The sequence below is a fragment of the Myripristis murdjan genome, chromosome 1 (genome assembly GCF_902150065.1).
Source record: "Myripristis murdjan chromosome 1, fMyrMur1.1, whole genome shotgun sequence".
Classification (NCBI taxonomy): domain Eukaryota; kingdom Metazoa; phylum Chordata; class Actinopteri; order Holocentriformes; family Holocentridae; genus Myripristis; species Myripristis murdjan.
This window is the reverse complement of record NC_043980.1, coordinates 28,569,333-28,588,840: the sequence shown is the minus strand read 5'-3', so window position 1 is coordinate 28,588,840 and position 19,508 is coordinate 28,569,333. Positions and strand designations below refer to the sequence as shown.

Here is a 19,508-nt window from a genome sequence, read left to right as displayed (position 1 = left end):
GCAATGAGTGTACCAAATTTGGTGCTTTTATTACAAAATGAATGATAGTTTAGCTATGCTGCCCCACTATAATACTTTTTCCATTAAAAGGTAAGCAACATAGAATTTCATCAAAGACTGATTCCACCATGGTCTTATCTATGTTATGATGAAGCTGCTTTTTTCCAATGAAATTAAAATTATTTTGCACATAAATTGAGACTCCACCTCCCACTTTGTTCTTTATGCAGGAAGGCACAGCATTAAATTGTGACTTAGGATAAAGACATGTAATATCAGTGAGTCACTTAAAATGAATTAGGTAATTAATATTTCCTCAGATGATCATAGTTTTTAAGCAGACTACGGATATTCAAGAGTAGGGTAGAATAGGATGATTGTCTTGTTTCTATATCCTAAAACACGCTTTGTGGATAGGGTCCATTATTTGTAGAAATGTAAACATACCCTATGATCTCTTTCTTTCTCCTTTCTAGTCATCTGTGTCCAGCTCTATGAGTCAGCAAGGCTTGCTGAGGAAGCTTCCAGCTGCAGCTTCCACCCCAGCCACTGCACAAGCCTCTTCCTCTGCTGGACCCAAAACCAATTCGACTGTGCTCAAACACACTGTCCCAGGAGCAGCTAATGCTTCAGTCACTGACAATGAGGTGACACACTCAACCCTTCACACTACCTAGAGACTGGGCTACCACCAGCTGTATATTCAGTATGAGTCAGATATGTTCTCGTCTGAACAGTAGTGGGAAAACACTCATTCATTTATGAATATACACTTTAGTTTGACCTCTATGAATGGACTCAGGTATATTTATTGACAGTAAGATGTTATTTGATGTTGCCAAAGCATAAAGAAAAAATGAACCTTAGCACAGGTAACAATAAAAATGGAAAGCTTAGACAGCCTCTGCTAATCAGATCTGATCTGGTCACTTCCACACTGTACAGTGAGCCTAAAATTTCAGATTTAAAAAACAAATGGGATTTTCCTGTGGTGATCCTGAATGTTGGTCGCTTTACTGTTACTGCACTCCCTCTTCCCTGCTCTTGCATTCCCAGCAGCTGTGGTCAGAAATGCGTCGCCACCAGATCCTGCGGGAAGAACTGCGCCAGCGCCGGAAGCACCTGGAATCCTTGATGGCTGAACAGCAGAGGCGTAGTGGCCTCAGTGAGTCTCCTTGTAGGATTGATGATTCAGAAGGCCATGCTACAGCCTCACAGCCTCTCAGCAGAGACGAAAGGTAGGAGACATATTAGTCCAGGGCTTACGTTTAAGACAGGGAAAAAAAAAAAAAAATTTTACACTACACATTTTCTGTTGTTTGTCAGATATAAGCCTAAGGCTAGACTGTCAGTCACCTGACACGCACAGTAGGAAATGTTACCTTTCAGACATATTGGTTTCATTGTGATGACCTGAGCTTCTGGCTGCCCAGTGTCTCACCTACATGCCCATATTTTACGCCCAATTTGCCAACACTACTTATGGATACACTGCTGGTTCCCACGGAATTGCTAGACCTTCCCTATTTTAAACTATTTTACTGTTTCAGTTTAGTATCCAGTGACAAGTGGGAAAGCAGTTCTGTCATCGGCAGATGACGCTTTTTCCACTGCAGTCTGTGATAGAGATGAGGTCATTCTATCCTTGTTAAAATACTGGAAGAATATTATGATTGTTGTTACTGTCTACCTGGTTGATTGTGCCACGCTGAAGAAGATGGAATATTTAAGAGTTTGGTGAAATGCTGGTGTGGATGAAATGCTGTTTTGTGTTCAACAAAAGAAAAAAAGAAATATGCATCCTTTGTGAGCTTGTCGTAAAGGTCTATTGACTTTGTGACTCTTATATGATAGGAGAAGCTTAGCTGGTATCCTTGTAAAATAGTCAAACCATCACAACATCTACATTGCCTTATTTGGGGCATCTTTTAAGTTGGGACAGTCTTTTTATTGTCCCCTTGAACTACTTTGTTGTACCATAAGCCTCTTGTTGTGGTTGAAACTCATAATATTATCATAATGAAACTCATAATATTATCTTTAATGTTGTATTTTGCCCATTTAACATCAGGACAATGGCCACCTGGGGTTCCACTTCCTGCCACCTTGATGATGATGAGGATGGCTATCGCTCAGAGTTGGGTGCTGAGGAGGAGGAAGAACAAGAAGATGGTGCCGACAGCAGTTCTAATGATGACATGCACGTCTACTCAAGCAGCAGGAGCCAGCGCCCCTACAGCAACAGGAAGAACCAAGGAAGGTCAGACAGAGTGGCTGCATAAGGAATTATGAGATGTCCAGTATTGAAATCCAGAATCATGTGCTGACTTGTCTTTCTCTCCAGTGCCCAAAAGCCTCCATCAGCCTTCCCAATTGAGGGTAGTGAGCACCCCTCTGTTCGGAGTAAGGCCAGGGCCAAACAGCAACAACAGCAGTCCAGAACTCCAAACCAGCCTGGGAAGCAGTGTGGAGGCAAACGACGCCAGGAGAACCTGCGCTGGGCCTCTGAGCTCTCCTTCACTGAAGGCTCGTCCCACTGGCAAGAGCAGGTCAGCCAGCTACAGAGACAGCTGGACTTAAGCACCAGCATGTGTCAGACTCTACTGCAGGACCAACAGGTGGGCTTTCTAAATGAATGCATGTGCAGGCATACATAGAATGACCCTGGTAATTGACACATGGTGATGCTGACATGACATTTATTAAGATGTATGGCTATTAACAAAATTAATTTAGCGTGCCCCAATTGAAATGCCAATGCTGTCACACTTTTTGAAATTGCCACGTGGCTTTGTGTCCTGTTCTTAGATGCGTGTCTTTATTTTATGGAAGGAAACAATTGTGAACAAGTACACAAATGACATTTACTCCTCTCTCACCTCTTCCCACAGACACTGTCATACATGTTGCAAACTCTGCTGACAGGTCAGTACAGTGTGTTACCCAACAACCTGTCATCACCTCAGGTCCACCTGGTCATGCACCAGCTCAACCAGTGTTACACCCAGCTCACCTGGCAGCAAAACAATGTACAAAGGTAGAACCAATTGCATACAAAAGCAGCATCATTCATGTTCTGATAGTGATATGCCTCATTAAGTGTCATATATTTTGTTATACTTTTACTCCAGACTAAAACAAGTCCTGAATGAGCTCCTCCGCCAACAGCAGCAACAGCAGCAGCAGTCCTCTTCTTCATCTGCAGGTCAGCAGCCCCAGACTCAGGCCTCGACCCAGGATTTCAGCTCCTGTCCCCAAGTCTCCACTGGTCTCTTCCTGCCCTTTTCCTCTACTCTTCATCCTTCAACCAACACCCTCAATATACCTGGCATTTCAGCTGCGGCCTTCTCCCCGCTCCCTCCCAGTATGATATGCATGTTTATTAGCTCTTTCACTATGCTTTACAGTGAACAGCTAAGAAGTAGATTCACATCATTGAATTGACCTTCTTATGATTGCCGATGGGTAATAGCATCATCTAGTGAGTAGGCGAAATTGGTTGATCTTCATATTCTCTTAGTAACAAGTGTTGGCCATAGGATTACATTCTTGTCTGCCCTTATCCCCTTAGATGGGACCAGTTAGACTAATTGACAAAAGATGGATGACCTGGTGGCCAAAACCTTGGCTTCAAGTGCAATTAATGAGGGACACATTGGGGGCTTTCCCCAAGAGTTTCACCATTTCTTGAGAGTCTTCAGGAACTCACAGGAAAACTGTCCTCTAGTGACACCCCATCTAAGCAGTTTTAGTGTTCTTGCAAGGACTTGCAAGGATTCTCAAGACAAAATTAAACAAACATGTTTGATTTTGGTAAGGCCAGGGGTTCCCATATATGTATTAATTATTAATTAAGCTGTGGCAAATACTATTAGTATTATTAGTATACATTAGTGTTTACATGGGCAGTGTAGATACCAGCATATTGCCCTTTTTATCAGTGTAAAAAATAAATAAATAAATAAATAAAATAACAACAAACAATAACATTAACAAACCATTGTAATAAAGAAAATATAAATATTCAGTTCAATTTAATTTATATTTAAATATTAATTAAATGTTGTTTTGCTATTCTTTAGTATAGTTCTTGTATAGTAGCTGATCAGTGTTGCTTTTACCAGTATGTGCAATCATTTTCAGTTTATTGCATAAACATTTAAATTAAGTGTCAATTTGGTCACAGGTGTGCATTTATTCCATGTTTCACTTTGCTTTGAAAATGACTCAGCCAGTTAGAGCTGAAAATCACAGCTATCTTATTTAAAAAAAAGAAAAGAAAAGAAAAGAAAAGAAAATGGTGTGGTATTAGAGAAAATTTAAGATAGCCTAGCAGTTTTACCTATGAGAAATTTGTTGCTTATCTTTTGTGTAGGCATAGATAGCAAAGTCTGCTCAGATGAACATAGTATTTAGCTGTAATTTGATAGTAGATCTTGACAGTATTCGTACCAGTATAATCAGAAAAACTTTGAAAAAAGCCACACATATACAGGTGCAATGAACTTGCTTCCAGAATTTAACATTACCAGATGGTGGAGACATAAATTCAGTTGTATTTAAAAATAAATAAATGAATAATAAATAAGTGAATAAATAAAAATAATACTAGTAATAACGCGAGACAAAAGGTAGTCATCATGTGTCACTGGCTTGATTCACCAATGTTATATGGTAGATCCCGCTTTTTATTGTAATGTTGCCAAACAAACAATGCCAAACAATGTAGAATTTTTAGAGAAACTGTTTTCTCTCATTTTCTCAGAGTATTGAGTGCTTCACAATCATTGTGCTGTCATTCATCATAGTGATGGTGCATGTGCATAGTTGTTTTTTATGATGCGCCACAGTATACAAGTTAAAACACACTGCGTGCCTTATTTTGCAAGTGGGTTTGAGGCTGTCTGCTTTGCAGGGGAATTAAACTACAGCGTTTTAGTGAAATAAGTTATAAGTCACTTTTTGATTTGGAGACCTTGACCTAAATCCACTTGAGATGGAAAATCTCATCCAGAAAAAATAAAATCCTTCTGGTTTATAATAGAACAGAACAGAATGATGTAACTGCTCATGTATTGGCCATTAACACACTGTAACTCAAAATTGATCTTCTCTTTTTCTTTCCCTCTCCTTGCAGGCTTTAACTTCCATACTCTGTTCCCCCCTGCAATGGGTGAGTTCCCTCAGGGTGCACCAGGTCAGAACAGCCCTGACCAGCAGCAGGAGCAGCAGCAGCAGCAGTTAGACCCCAACGCCTCTATCAAGACAGAGTACATGAGCTTCCCTCCTCCACTGCAACGATCTCCCCTCAACTCTGCTACAGACAGACGGTAAGTGTGTCATTTTTCAGGAAGGGCTTACATCAACCCTGGTCTTGACTACAAATCATATTTATTTTCTGTCTAACCCCCTTTAGGCTGCCAGGCTGGCTAAACACCACATACACTAACAACACCATCCAGCATCACCGATCCAATGTAGCACACCAAGAGTCTCCCTCCTCCTCGACTGCCCTGACCCATCACCACTCCGCCCCCGTGACTATGACCAGGCCTCCCAGGAAAGTTTTAGCAGTATGCCTGATCCTGTTGACCCAACCACTGTCGTCAAGACTTTCAAGGCAGGGCGCAAGGCCTCTGCCCAGGCCAATCTAGCCTCCCGAAGCAAGACACCAGGTTCAAAAAGTCGTCGCAGAAGAAGCAAAGGGCACAGCAAGAACACAGAGGGTATGGAGCTGGCACGCATGCAGTCACAGTAACACAATTTTGTTGTTTATTGTACACTTTAATTGTGAATATGTAGGGCAAGAAAACTTAGTGTTTAAACTATAGTGTTTTTTTTGCCAGCTGTGGGCTTAATCAAATTATATTTGTTTTAAGTCTGTATTTCACATTACATGGGTAACTTAGTGTTGATCAGCATTTTATGTAGAGAAAAAAAACTAAATAATTTTATATTATATCTATATTCAAGGAAATGCCATATTCAGTAACTTGACAACTATATTACACTAGCTTATGTATTTGAATTGAGTCAAGCAATTCTTGTGCTGCCCACAGATTACACTTTAAAAATCCTAACAGACCGTGATAATGGAAAGCATTTGCTGAAGTGTTGTGTGGTAATGCGGATTTGCACATGCAAATTTGAAAATCAGCTAGGGACATGGGTCACACATTTGATGATGAAAATCATCACATACTACACGCAACATCTGTGAAATGCTCACTGACAGGGCTCTGCAATAGTCAGATCTCACTGAGTGCTCAGGTTATCATGAGACTGGGCACTGATTGGCCTGCACCTTCTCTGGGAGACAAGATAGGCCTTAACCCTTGTCACACGAAGGTTAACTATATTGACTTTCTGTGCTGTTTCCTCATATCTGGTCAGCTGACTAAGACTATCCCCAGTTTTGAAATTGAGTCATGATAACAATATTGTTCACCAACATCGTGCTCAAGGCTGTGCCATGAGAACCCAGTGTTAATTGCTGATGGTCTCCAGTAATCTTGAGTTTATAAGCAGTTCAAATGGACAGACACTACTGTGACCCATAGACCACCTGCCAACCCAGTTGAATGTTAGTGGTCTTTTTTTTAAATGAGCATAAGTTGATACAGATCCCTTTTCATCTCTTTCTTACCTCCTTATACATTTTAAATATGTTTGCTGTATAAAATGAAAGCTGTTCCATTTGCTGTAACACAGTTAATTAAGAATTACCCTAAAATTTATTATACTGTCTTTGCATTCCTCAGGTCATGAGAGTGACAGTGCTAGCAGCACTACCAACTTTGCCCAGGAGAGGGCAGTCCAGTCTCGTCAGAAGGATCAGAATCAGAGCCTATTAGATAAGCTGACTCAGGAGAAATTGGACAGCAAAACTAAGCTTGGGAACAAGCCAAATGACCTCTCCTCGGGTAGGGGTAAACTACCACGAGTACAAGTTGTGTTCTCCTCTGCATTACTCCTTATCAGGTTTCATTCATGGACAGCTCAGCTCATGTCCTTGCTCAGCTCAGAACTGAAAGTTCTTCTCTTTCTATTTGTTTTTAATGTAAAAATTAAACTTAATTTTACTTGAGAATGTTTTCTGTTTTTCATAATTATTCCATTTTATCTTTTGATTTAATTTTTAATTTTAATTTACTTACGTCTGACCATTTGTTGTTACCACGTGTTTAATTTTGGGTTCATTTCTTTTGTTGTTGTCACTTTTAATTTTACTCACAGCCTATGCTTGGAGAACACCCTTCCTCTCTAACAGAATTGCATGCACTGAAGCACCAGGTAAACTCACCATGCAACTCTTAGCATCATTTGGTTGTCTATTCAGATGTCACCTAAGCATCCCATGCATGGGCTAATATTAGCTAAACTTAAGTCAGTAAGCTCCCAAGTTTGGGAGCTTACTGACTCTTGCTCTGTAAAACAGGTGCTTTGATTTACAGTAACAAGTGTTTTTTTTTTTTTTGTTTGTTTTGTTTTGTTTTTTGTTTTGTTTTGTTTTTGTTGTTTTTTTCTGTCATGGGTTAAATTATGCAAGTGTTCAATCATAATCACTCATACTGTCAAATATTGTATCTGTAGATGCAAGCAGTGACTTCTCATTGTTTGAGGCACTGAGGGAGACCATTTACTCTGAAGTGGCTACTTTGATATCTCAGAATGAGTCCCGACCCCATTTCCTCATTGAGCTCTTCCATGAGCTACAGCTGCTCAGTACAGACTACTTGCGTCAGAGGGCACTCTATTCCCTACAAGTAAGTAGAGATGCATGTAACTACTGAGTAAGAGGCTCACAGAGAGTCTTTGTAAATCTTGGCTGTTTTAGTCTAATATGATGTCCTGTACATGGTTAGTCTAGTTTATTGGAGTGTTTCGACAGCCTTCATTCATGGTACAGTCGCTTCTCCTTCTATTTCCTCCAGGATATATTGACGAGGCACCTGACTGAGAAGAGTGCAGCTGAGGACCAGTTGCCCCCCCTTGGTCCTGCAGTGTGGGCGGCAGGCTCCCAGTCTGAGCTCACACCCAGTGAAAGTCTGGCCACTAGTGATGCAGTAAGGAAAAAACATATTCTCTTCTCAGTATGGTATTCTCAAATTCTGTAAAATCTTACTGTTGAGGTCTTTGCCTGTCCCTGAGTCTTTCCCTTTCTGTTTGCCATACTTTCCTCACTCTCTTCTATCGCTTTCACTTGCTTCCTCCTCTACTTCTCAATTCATCATTCTTTTCTTTCTCTGCCTTGTCTCTTTTCATCATTCTCTGCCTTGTCTCTTTTCATCGTTCCATGTTTTGCTTTTTTCTCTCCAGTTTTTTTTGTTCCTCTCTTCCCATCTTCATTGTCTTTGAATTTCACTTGACAGCGAGTCTTCAGAAGCCTGTCAGTGAGAAATGGCCTCCATCTCTCCAAAGCTCTTTTGCCAGATCAGACATGTGTTCTTTGTTCTAGGCCGAGGTCCCTAGGGTTCTGCTAATTGGAAGCCAGGCCTTTTGTCTTTCTAAATAACGCCTTTGTTCCAGAATGATGGATGAAATGTCTAATTCTCCATGTTAGAAGAATGGCAGGATGAGCCACCATTGGTTTTGTCTATTGTATATACCAGTAATTTATCCTGCCTTTAGGAATCCTTCAGAGGAGGTTATGCTGTTTTTAAGAGCGGTTTTCTTTCAATCAAAACACAATAAAAGATGAAAATAGTGGGTTTAGCAATTGTGGGATGTGTGCTAGTGTGTGTGACTCACCACAGAATACTCACCTTTTTAGGAGGTGGTGGAGAAGAATCTGAGGCTGAAGCAGGACACTGTGAAGCGGAGAGATGATGCAGAGTCTGTGGACAATGACAGCTCCATGTCAACCTCCTCTAACCTGGAACCTTTTGCTAATGATGACCTGGGTACAGTTACATAATTGTAGATTCTAATTCATGTCAGAAAAATGGGCTGGAGCTTGTAAAACTGCAGAACTATCTGAACCTCTTTTCACATCTCAGCATTCACTTTATATGCTTGGTTTTATGGCTTATGGCCTTTATCTATAGCAAATTGGTGCACTCCTGCACACTTTTTACACCAGGGCCAATCAGAGCATGTCATGGTAAATGGCCAAAGTTAAGAAAAGTACTTTCCAGGACTCTGGATATTGTTTAGCATTAGTATGGTGAGGATGAGGATTTGAACTTTCAGATTTGGGAAACTTCAGTGACACAAATTATGACTGAGATCTGGCTTATGCTGTTTGATTCTATTGTGGAAACCTGGTTACAGATGCATTAATATCCACTGCTGTCTTTTCTCCTCTCTTCTCTCTTGCCTTATTGATTTTGATCTTTTATATCCCATTTCTGTCTCTCTTTCATTCCTTGTTCTTTTTTCTTTGCTGCTCTGGTAGGCAACACGGTGATTCATTTAGACAAAGCTCTGGCCAGGATTAGAGAGTATGAGCGCATGAAGCTTAAAGCTGAGTTTAACCCCTGCAACGCCAACACTGCAGGTGCAGGTGGCTCTGAAGTCTCTAACGCTGAACATCCTTCTGCTAACCCTGCTGACCCAGTGGAAGGTACCCACTCACTTAAACCTTCCTAAGTACATCATGTGCAAAGAACCATAACAACATGATCATTTCCCCCAACATCCTCTGCTTTTGCAGAATTTTTACTGCAAAATGATTGTGTTTGGATTTTGTCTTTAAAACTGATTAAATGACATAGTAATATGCCTCTAGGAGGAGGAGATGCATCCAGTGACATGCGCTGCCCTCAGATAGACACCCAGCAGTTGGATCGACAGATCAAGGCCATCATGACGGAGGTCATTCCCTTCTTGAAGGTAGGATAACTAGCACCTGTGTATGGAGAGAAATTTGTGCCAGTAGAGACTGTATTTAACTTGTATAGATTTTGAATTTGCTATACTCATATTGAACTGGTAAACTTAACTTGTTGAATAATAGAATATGAAACTGTAAGCAGTGATTTCATGTTGAATGACTATAATTTAATTAAATTATTTCAAAATTGTGTTTTAATTCTGCTTTCAGTGTTTGTTTTTCTTTTCTTTTTTTTTTTTTTTTAAATTCAGGTTGGGTTTCCTGGGACACACCTTTGTTCACAAGTGACTTTTGTTCCCTCATTGTCAACTGAATGGCAGCTGCCTCACCCAAAGCTGAACAAATTCAAATCTACATATTTTAAATACAGTCTGTGAAGACTAATCTCTTACCGTTAATGCACGAGTACTGGGTGCATCACTGTGAATGTGAAGAATCCTAGGATTCAGTCATAAGAAAGTGAACATGCGTAAGCACTCTGTATTGTTCTGTCTTATCTGGTATTAGGAAAACATGGATGAGGTCTGTTCTTACCAGTTGTTGGCATCCGTTCGGCGCATGGTCCTCACCCTCACCCAGCAGAATGACGAGAGCAAGGAGTTTGTCCGTTTTTTCCACAGACAGCTGGGGGGCATACTGCAGGTAAGACCCCTACCACCACCAGGATCCTCATCTGAAACATTTATGTGTTCAAACAAAATAAATATCGTCCTTTTCTGACAACTCTTTTCTTGCCCAGGATTCTCTGAGTAAATTTGTTGGCCGTACACTGAAGGACTGTGGGGAGGATCTTCTTGTGGAGATCTCAGAGATCCTCTTCAATGAACTGGCCTTCTTTAAGCTTATGCAGGACTTGGACAACAATAGCAGCACCGCCATGGCAGCCAAACACAAGAACAAGAGGAAGGCTGACCAACCCAATAACATCAAGCACAGATCTGAGGTTGGTGTTGTTTTTCTCCTCATGTATAAATCACTCACTGTGACTGAGAAGTAGATTAACACTGCAGTAGATAGGGGTGGTGTGCTTAAATGGAATCTATTTATGTTTATTTGTGTCTCTCATTAGGACAATAGAACAGTTGAGGGTGAGAAAACATTCTCTCCAGCATACCTGGATGAAGACAAAGTAAGTCATTTTTATTTCTATAATTAAATAGCCAATGCTATTCACTACATTGATATTTGATGTTTCAATGGTATCTTTCTCTCTTTCTTTCCTCTAGGATCATGATGAGACTGAGCAGGATGGTGGTACTGTGCATCAGGAGCCATACCTGCAGACAGAGCAGAACAACAGCAGGGCCAGTGAAGCCTCAGAGGCTGAGGGAGAGGAAGAAGATGAGGAGGAAGAAGATGGAAGAGGAATGCCTCTTTCCATCAGTGGGTGCTTTTTTTGTTTGTTGTTTTTGTTTTGTTTTTTTGAAGTTCCTGTCAAAATCCCTCCACTTAAATTGAAGATGTGTACTTTAAAAAAAATGTCCAAATTGAATGGTTTCCCACCTGAATAACATCATTTATCTTGTAATCATGTGTTTGTTTTTCTTCCAGGTCTGTCCAAAGCCGAGACCCAGGCCCTGACAAACTATGGCAGTGGGGAGGATGAGAATGAGGTGGAGGAAGTGGAGGAGTTTGAAGCTGGGCCTGTAGATGTCCAGACCTCCCTGCAGGCTAGTGCTGACGGACTGGTGGAGCAACAGGTCAGGGGCACACTCAGTCACAGAGATATGTCTTTTCCCCAACAGCCACGACTTACATTAATTAGTATTGCTTTCTTACTCTGATCTGTGTAACTGTGTTATTTTTCAGGGTGCATCTCCAAGTGGAAGCCACGAGGCAAAATCTGAGCAGAACTGTTCAGAGAATAATGATGGTGAGGACTTTGCTAGTCTCAGGAGGGAATTTGCTGCCAACTAGTAAAATGTCTGATGGTGGTGTTGAATTAAAATCTTGTATTTTAAGCCCCTGTGATAGTCAATTAACCTCTATCCTCTTACATAACTTTCTCTCCTCCTCATCTCTTGTCAGTCCCCGCTCCCCCTGACTCCTCCCCTCCTCTCTGTGCTGTGGAGACCAACACATCAGAGAATAAACCCCTGGAGACTGTGGATTCCACAGTTGATGAGCATGCCATGGCGGTATGCATTGATCCTGATGAGGAGAGTCGAGGTGGGGCAGCTGCTGCATCAGAAGCAAACACTATGGCTTCAGGACAGGACGTCTCCAAGGATTCAGCCACCATCAGTAGCCCTGACACCGAGTCACCCATCATGATCAATGTAGATGTAAGACCAAGGCTGAAGATGCTTGTTGTTTTTTCATCAAAATCCCCTTTATGTGGAATTAAAACATCTTTGTCAGTGTTTCCTCGACATTCTCTCTGCCAGTGTGAACTGCCATAGTACTGACATTACATCACCAGAGCTAGGTTAAATTTGAAATTACTAGAACATTATAATCTACCTTATTTTACCTCGACAAGCACACGCAAGCTTTGGCTCAGTACTTAGACATAGTGCTTTAAACAGAATCAACTCTCCAAGTATAAACTTTTAGCGCTCTAACCCCGCACTAAAACCAAAGTAGGACTGACAATGATGGACAAGGAGCGATCACCAAACATGACTGACTGCTATCAAACATACACAGAGGAAACTTTTCCACTTTCTGTCACATACTGCTTTTATTTATAGATAATTATTGTCATTCACACAGGAGATGGGCTCGGGTAACACCAGTCAGAAGTCTGATGAGGAAGACTTTGTCAAGGTGGAGGACTTGCCACTGCAGCTAACAGTCATGTGTGAGGTGTGCAACAATACTTGGAGCATGTCAGCATCTTTATATTTGTGCTATTTTGTTCAAACAAAAAGCTGGAAGAAGTCTTGCTGGGACATCTCTATCGGTTTAAAAATATATTTGTCTAATGCACATACTGTATATGCTGTAACATCAGGAGGAGCTTCAGAAAAGGATTGTGGAGGAGCAGCAGAACAACAACTTGTCTGTGGAGATCCTCAACGGGAGCACCTCGTCAGTGACTGGGCTGGTGGGAAATGCACAGGCACTCAAAGAGCCAGGTACAGATTACAAACCACTGAAACTGTAACTCCCATCTTTGTTTCTGTGTACATTTGTGTACAAGTTGGAGCATCTTCTTTGTCTATCCATAAAATAATAGCTATAGCTTTTGGAGTAAATTGGTATGTTTTTCTTTTTCAGATACTGTTGGTGCCCAAACTGCATAAGGAATTGTACCAATGTCCGAATAACCTTTGGCTGTAGCAACACTATGCTTACACCTTGAACCTGTTCTGGATGTGTTACTGTTAATTCTTAATCTACACGTATACAGGAGCACTGGCTCATAAAACTGGTCACACGTTACCAGTGACATTAACACACAACAGATAAACCTGTAGACATAATCAACACTTAATCCATTTTATTCCTAAACGTGTTATGTGATTTGTTAATAATTTGGGATGGGGGGTATCTCTATGCTGCTGAGTACTGATGAAGTTCTAAGCCTCTGTTACTATCTTTATAGTACTGCAAGATATTTTTGAAAACCGCCTTAGTTCCCATTCTTGGTTCTGGGATCAGTTTGAAATAAGTTGTTCTTTTAAATGTTTTATTTTTGTTGTCTTGGTCTGGCCTTACTGTTACACAGCTCTAGTTCTTTTTTTTCTCTGCACCTGACCCCAATTAAACTAATTACTATAGAATGGAAGTGCAGCTGTAGCCTGGCTGGCTTCTGATAATTGTTTCTCCTGCTTGAACAGTTTGTTCACCCCTGTATCTGAGCTCACTTCTCAGACTTAATTATTAACTCGTACATTTTCCAAGCCTCTTCTCAGACATATCATCTTTATATTCATCTGTTTTGTTGTGTTAATGGGTTAGTTAGTTTCCCATGATTTCCATGTAATTGAAATGTTGACTACTGCATTAGTTTAAATAATAAAATGATGGAACTTTTGAAAATGGTTTAATTTTTGTAAAGTTTTTTGCAATGAAGTGTTGGAGTTTCTGATGTGGGCTGAGTTAGAATTAGTGCTGTCTTATAAAGTAAGTTAGTAATTTTACAATATGCTGTAATACCCTGCACTACTGTGAATACTGGTAACCCTATGTTACTGTCAATGAGCGTACCCAATACTAGTGACCAGAACCTTAGGAACTCTGCCATGACACTCAGTTTTAAATCATCTCAAACAAGTTCCTTGCATGATATAGATGGGGTGTCAGAAAAACAAGTAGAATCACAAGTTTGAGATCCTTTTATTAGCAATTACAGCAACGGTGAGAAGTCAACAGTATATTTGTCAGTAGAGCTGAGAGAAATGGTCAGTTGCGATAGACTGGTGCTGTAACAATCTTTGGTTCAAACCCCCCTCCCCCAGAGGCTTACTTCCAGCAACTACCAGCTACATTTAAAATTACAAAATAGTTCTCTTTATATCCATACTATAACAAAACAACAGTGAAAAGATTGCCAACTTGCTTCAGTTTCTACACTCACTCCATCACAAAAAGACTTAATCCAATATTCACATGTGAAACTGAGCATTCCCGACAAACCATCAATTAAGTATTCCTGCGTTGTTAAAGAAATAAAATTTAAATTGCTGAGCTCAGGATCTCTGAGATGTAGTTGAGGCAAACTGGTTCAAACGATTAGATTCTGTGCAAATTCGTGAAAAAAGGAGCAGCTTCAAGCTTTGTCCCAAGATCAGTTGAGCTTGTCTCCGCCGCAGCCACTTTGTGCAATTAAGCATTTAAGAACTGGTCTGGGTTTAATGCTTGGAAGCTCACCAGGGCATGCAGGGATCGGGGCAGTCACGGATATACGACTCCAGTGTGCCCTTTGACACTTCCATCAGTGTTGTGTACGTGGTCAGCTGTAATGAGGAGGAAACAAAAGACGCTTTCACTTTGAACAAACGAGCAAGATTCACAGTGAAAAATTCTGCCAAAATACAATTTACAAGGCTCACCTTGTTCAACACTGGTTTGGTGGAGAGCATATCATACATCGTCTTCAATGAGATGTTCTATGAAAATGACAGATGGCAGGTGGCTTATTACTCAGGTAAAACAGCGATGTAACTTGTGAAAGTGCTGTAACTGCAGCAAAGTGTTCACTGAACTGACAAGCATAGGATCAGCATTAAAAAAAAAAAAAAAAAAAAACCTGTTTAAATACATTTACTTAAGTTTATATCCTCTCATTGGCATCAAAAAAGAAATCTGACCAGTTTAAGGGTAGGAAGTAGGAAATTACTTTACACAGCAAAATAAACGAAATAAGCAGAATAAAAGAATAAACAGCAACATAAAAGCAGTAAGTCTTTACCGTCTGTGTGGTCTGGTTCATGCACTTCATGGCGGGAGTTCGGCGATCATCCAGAAACAGAGGCTCCTTCCAGTGGTCGTAGTTAGTCTCCAGCACGTACCATCGGCCGAGCTTCAAGTCAATCCTGAAAAAACAAAACTAAAATGAATTACAAACACTCAAACAAAACCCTTTCGTGTAACATGAATAATGAACAATGAATGAACAATGAATAAGGCTCAGTCAGTGCGAGGCTTCTGAGGCTACAGTTTTCAAAGTGGGGTCTACAGACCTCCAGGGGTCATTGAAGTTACTCCAGGGGGTCCTCAGCAAAATGACAAATAGTTTACTTTTATTATAATCGAATTTATTAGAAAAAATGTAAATGATTATTTTAACATTGTTATAATGTTGCTACTTTGAATCTATTTGTGTTTCTGTGTTCAATGTCTGTCATTTAAACAATTTTGTGGGCTGTTACCACAATCCTCATCCTGATTTTAGGCATACCCCTTTTGCTCTATCATCATTTAGAGAAAAACCAACCAGACTTGTGAATGTGCTAAAGAGGTATTCAGTATATTATTGAGGCGGTTCTCTAAAATAATCCAACAACATGTACTTACTCCCAGATATCAAGGCTGAGCACTCTGGACCTGGTGATGACGCAGCCCTGGCCCGTCTGGTTTCCTCCCAGGATGAAGTAAGCTGGGGCGAGCAGCTTGGTCTGGGCCAGACGATTTTTGGCATCCTCATAGCTGATGACGATGAGAGATAGAGTGCATGATTAGTGAAATCTATTTGAATTTACTTATGAACTGTGACAGAATAACTAATTATAGTTTTTGAATTATTGTCATGTTGAGCAATTGCATCACATAGGGGTGTTTTCACTATTATACAAATGGAACATAACTGGATCAGTAAGACCTGATTGCTAAATGCGCTCTCTCCCTCACACTCAAACACACTTCACTGTTACTCATGTCTTATTTTTTAAGTTAATTTTATTCTCTAGAATGCCCCGGGTATCTCTTGCACAGATAATATTACTTTATCTCCCTCAGTGGGAACAGTGTCATGTTGCACTTTAAATTTAAGCTTTCATTTGACAGTGTGAGTACAACAACATTTGACTTCTTTTAGCGTTCCCAGAGGTGCAAACATAATATATTAAATGATCACATAGTTGCCAAATATTAATAAAAACATGCCTGGTAGCGTTCTCCAGGACGGAGCGAGTGAGAAAGCTCATCCACATGCCATCTCTCTTTCCCAAGATCCACTCCAGGATACCTGCATTGAAAAAATAGGATGAGATGATGATCATTTAGTCTCAAAACAATCCATGCATCTCAAATGGCTGTGAAACAGTGTCTAAGAACAGCTAAACTCACCGATGTATCCTCCGTCAAGGCTGAAACGCTCATTCATGGTCAGAGTGAATATGTGCTACAATGCAAATGAGAAAAAAAAAAAAAAAAAAAACCTTAGCTGGATGTTACATTGCATACTACGCAACAAACATGAAGGACAAACTTTTCCATCATTAGTTGGTAATAAGGTTGCATAACACTTTATGTTGACGTAGTCTTTGGTTACACAGCAAATTACTTACAGGCTTGATGCCAGTCAGCATGCCAACATATCCAGCAAAATTGGTAGATTTGAAGACAGTCTTGTTATTTCTCGTGAAGTCAATGTTGACCACGAGAGGTTTGAGCTTCTCACTAATGATCCATGACTTGTTTTTCATGTCCCAGCTGCAAAAAGGGACAAGCGGCACGTTATCAGCGGGATTAGGCCACATCTGAATTCAATACTCCCAGGTCTGAGTCAACACATGCTTGGCTTAAAAACACAGCGTTCAACTCAGGACAGCCTTACCCTAAAAACAACCCGAAATCCAGATTTCTACCATGGAAGAGCTCACCTGTAAGATGTCAGAGCACAGACGTATTTCAGCACAAATGTAACAATTTGACTTGAAAATACTGAACTGATTAACAGTCAATAATAGAGCCTAATCACCAACCGTTAGAGTCTTCTGCTACAACTGAGGTGCAAACAGTGAACACCTCGTAGAAGATGTTGAACAAGACAACTTCACCTAGATTACAAAAAAAAAAAAATGATTAGAAACAAGGGAATAAAAAATTGGTAAAAGGGGAGATGTCAGTGGCACGAAATGTCACGGTATAATTGAAGAGAAAATTGTGGATTCTCACCGAGAGGAACACCTGAGGTGGTTGCGATTCCTTTAATTTCATCACTGAAGGGGTACGGGAGGGTGTCCACCACTACAGGCTGAAGCAAAAAAAAAAAAAAAAAAAAAACACATACCACGGTCAAACTCTCACAGGAAAATCAAACACGTAAGTTCTGGTATAGGATATGTATAGAAAATACTCACCAAGGCAATGTCAACCAACTCTATTAGCCTGCCACTGGGCACAAAGGCATTAGCCAGGTCTTTGATGGCCTGAATCATGTTGACCAGCTGAGAGGGGAAAAATCATTTTATTTAGAAGCAAGTCATCATTTCCGAGACTTGGATTATAAACATGTTGACCTCAGCATTCTTACATCTGTTTTTTTGTCAGTGATTAAAGCTGTCCATCTCTTGTGGGGCGGTGAGTCTAGGTCCACTGTGTACCAGGGCACTCCGCCTTTGAACCTGATCAAAAAGGTTGAAGTAGTTAACATCTCACTTATGCCACTGACAATTTACATCAGCTACCTGATCAAATACAACAAATGTAAAACTTTTACAATTAACTAAAAATCAGCTGCAGCAACTTGAGGCTGCTCAATTGAATTACACCGATCCAGTAAATCATAGGGCTGGGCACCAGTAAAGTGTAAATGACTTATGGCAGTATGGCACCATCAGGCCAGTGTCTCTGTATGCTGCCTTCAATTGGTGTTGGAAAGAAAATCAAGACTTGAGTGGTATCTAAAAGTGGATCCTCATTTTCTGTTATTCCTCAGTTTCTAGGTGGTACATTTACTTAAGGTTGCAGAGGGCGTTAGAGGCTCCTACATCAGTTAAGTTAGAAGTGATGCACGCAACAAACTATTGGCCAATTAAGTCATCAGACCATATCTCGTGATTTCCTCTTCCTCATTTGACAGCACATCAGCTCTGCGGCATTTGATTTCCACAAAATAACAGCCAGAACAAATAAACACAAACATTTCTAACAGTGGACATTTAATTTCCGATCAAAATCACAGGAATCCGCGACAACTCCTTATGACTTGCACATCAACCCGGAAAGTGTTTACAAGGAGTACCTGAAGGCAGCACAGCTTCTCGTAACGATACAACACCTTACCAAACGCTAATTTGCGTGTCCTAGTACAGCGACGGATTTTTTTTTTTTTTTTTTAATTATTATTATTACTTATTAACATGTTGGATGGTCATTGTAGGTTTTGGTTATGGTTAGGATTGGGTTAAGGTTAGGACTAGGATTAGCCGTAAGGTGTTTATGGCTAACATCAGAGAAACGCTGTAGGAAATGAATGTATGGTAAAATCCGTCGCTATGCTAGGAAAACTCGCTCACCAAACGGTTAACTTGTAGTTATTTTGGATTACATAGGAAGTTTCTATACATGTTGTAACAATGTTTATCTAACTTCACACAAGTTGCCTGAGAGTAGCCGTACTTACGTGGGACCTGTCGGGGGATACATGCCACTTCGACAGTCTTCTGTGTACTACAAATAAACATCAACAACACGGTCAATATCAGTCAAGCTGGGTTTGTGTAACTTGGAGTGAGAACGACATTAGCCTACCGTACACAATGTTCTCTGTGACACAGGTGGCTACATTACCTGTGGGGATTACAAATACATGACAGTGCGAAACACTCGCTTACCGGCGGTATAAACTGTGTCGTTGTGACCGAAAATAAGGCCATTAAAACGAGTAAAACAGAGCGACCCATGGCTGGAGCTGTCCCGTCTTCCCACCGCTGCTCTCCTCCTGAGGCTCTGTTGTTCCCCAGTGCGGAAGTGAAGATTGTTTACCTCGTGACGGCGGCACTTCTGCACGGGGGAGGGGGCGTAGAGAGGCTCCCTCGAGCTAATACAGCATCTCCTGTCCCATTTCTGGACAACCAAATATGTGCATACTATATTCTTGAAATGTAGCGAATTATATTCATGCATGGTGGAAAAGCAAGAGCGATGAGCAATAAAAGGTGCAGTTTGATTTCACACACACACCCTGCTGTATAACGTGCCGGGCCAGTGGTCGGCTCCACACGGAAGTTGGAAATAGCCTGCATGTGACGCGTTTTGCAATGATAAACAATTGCAACAT

General features: G+C 40.7%; 2 protein-coding genes across 2 annotated transcripts in view; one reads left to right on the top strand and one right to left on the bottom strand.

Annotated features, from left to right (window-relative positions):
- Positions 1-13,822, top strand: part of pcm1 (pericentriolar material 1) — a 37,527-nt gene extending 23,705 nt beyond the window's left edge. Inside the window, 26 exon segments of the mRNA XM_030050115.1 lie at positions 477-647; positions 1,057-1,238; positions 2,072-2,260; positions 2,345-2,618; positions 2,892-3,037; positions 3,132-3,364; positions 5,138-5,330; positions 5,417-5,511; positions 5,514-5,726; positions 6,762-6,923; positions 7,237-7,293; positions 7,594-7,766; positions 7,935-8,066; positions 8,774-8,903; positions 9,398-9,565; positions 9,731-9,834; positions 10,343-10,477; positions 10,575-10,778; positions 10,905-10,964; positions 11,062-11,218; positions 11,387-11,535; positions 11,645-11,708; positions 11,864-12,120; positions 12,551-12,643; positions 12,792-12,915; positions 13,058-13,822. Of these exon segments, the coding sequence (XP_029905975.1) occupies positions 477-647; positions 1,057-1,238; positions 2,072-2,260; positions 2,345-2,618; positions 2,892-3,037; positions 3,132-3,364; positions 5,138-5,330; positions 5,417-5,511; positions 5,514-5,726; positions 6,762-6,923; positions 7,237-7,293; positions 7,594-7,766; positions 7,935-8,066; positions 8,774-8,903; positions 9,398-9,565; positions 9,731-9,834; positions 10,343-10,477; positions 10,575-10,778; positions 10,905-10,964; positions 11,062-11,218; positions 11,387-11,535; positions 11,645-11,708; positions 11,864-12,120; positions 12,551-12,643; positions 12,792-12,915; positions 13,058-13,083 (3,891 nt within the window). The 3' untranslated portion in view covers positions 13,084-13,822.
- Positions 13,823-14,100: 278 nt separating this feature from the next.
- asah1b (N-acylsphingosine amidohydrolase (acid ceramidase) 1b) lies at positions 14,101-19,220 on the bottom strand. Its single transcript, XM_030063866.1, has 14 exons — positions 19,063-19,220; positions 18,852-18,898; positions 17,760-17,850; positions 17,587-17,673; positions 17,402-17,480; positions 17,209-17,283; positions 17,061-17,106; positions 16,792-16,936; positions 16,571-16,625; positions 16,388-16,469; positions 15,800-15,931; positions 15,195-15,318; positions 14,836-14,892; positions 14,101-14,739 (listed from the first exon to the last, which is right to left on the bottom strand). The coding sequence occupies exons 1-14, from the start codon at positions 19,129-19,131 to the stop codon at positions 14,650-14,652; spliced, it is 1,179 nt and encodes a 392-aa protein (XP_029919726.1). The 5' UTR covers positions 19,132-19,220; the 3' UTR covers positions 14,101-14,649.
- Positions 19,221-19,508: the final 288 nt, after the last annotated feature.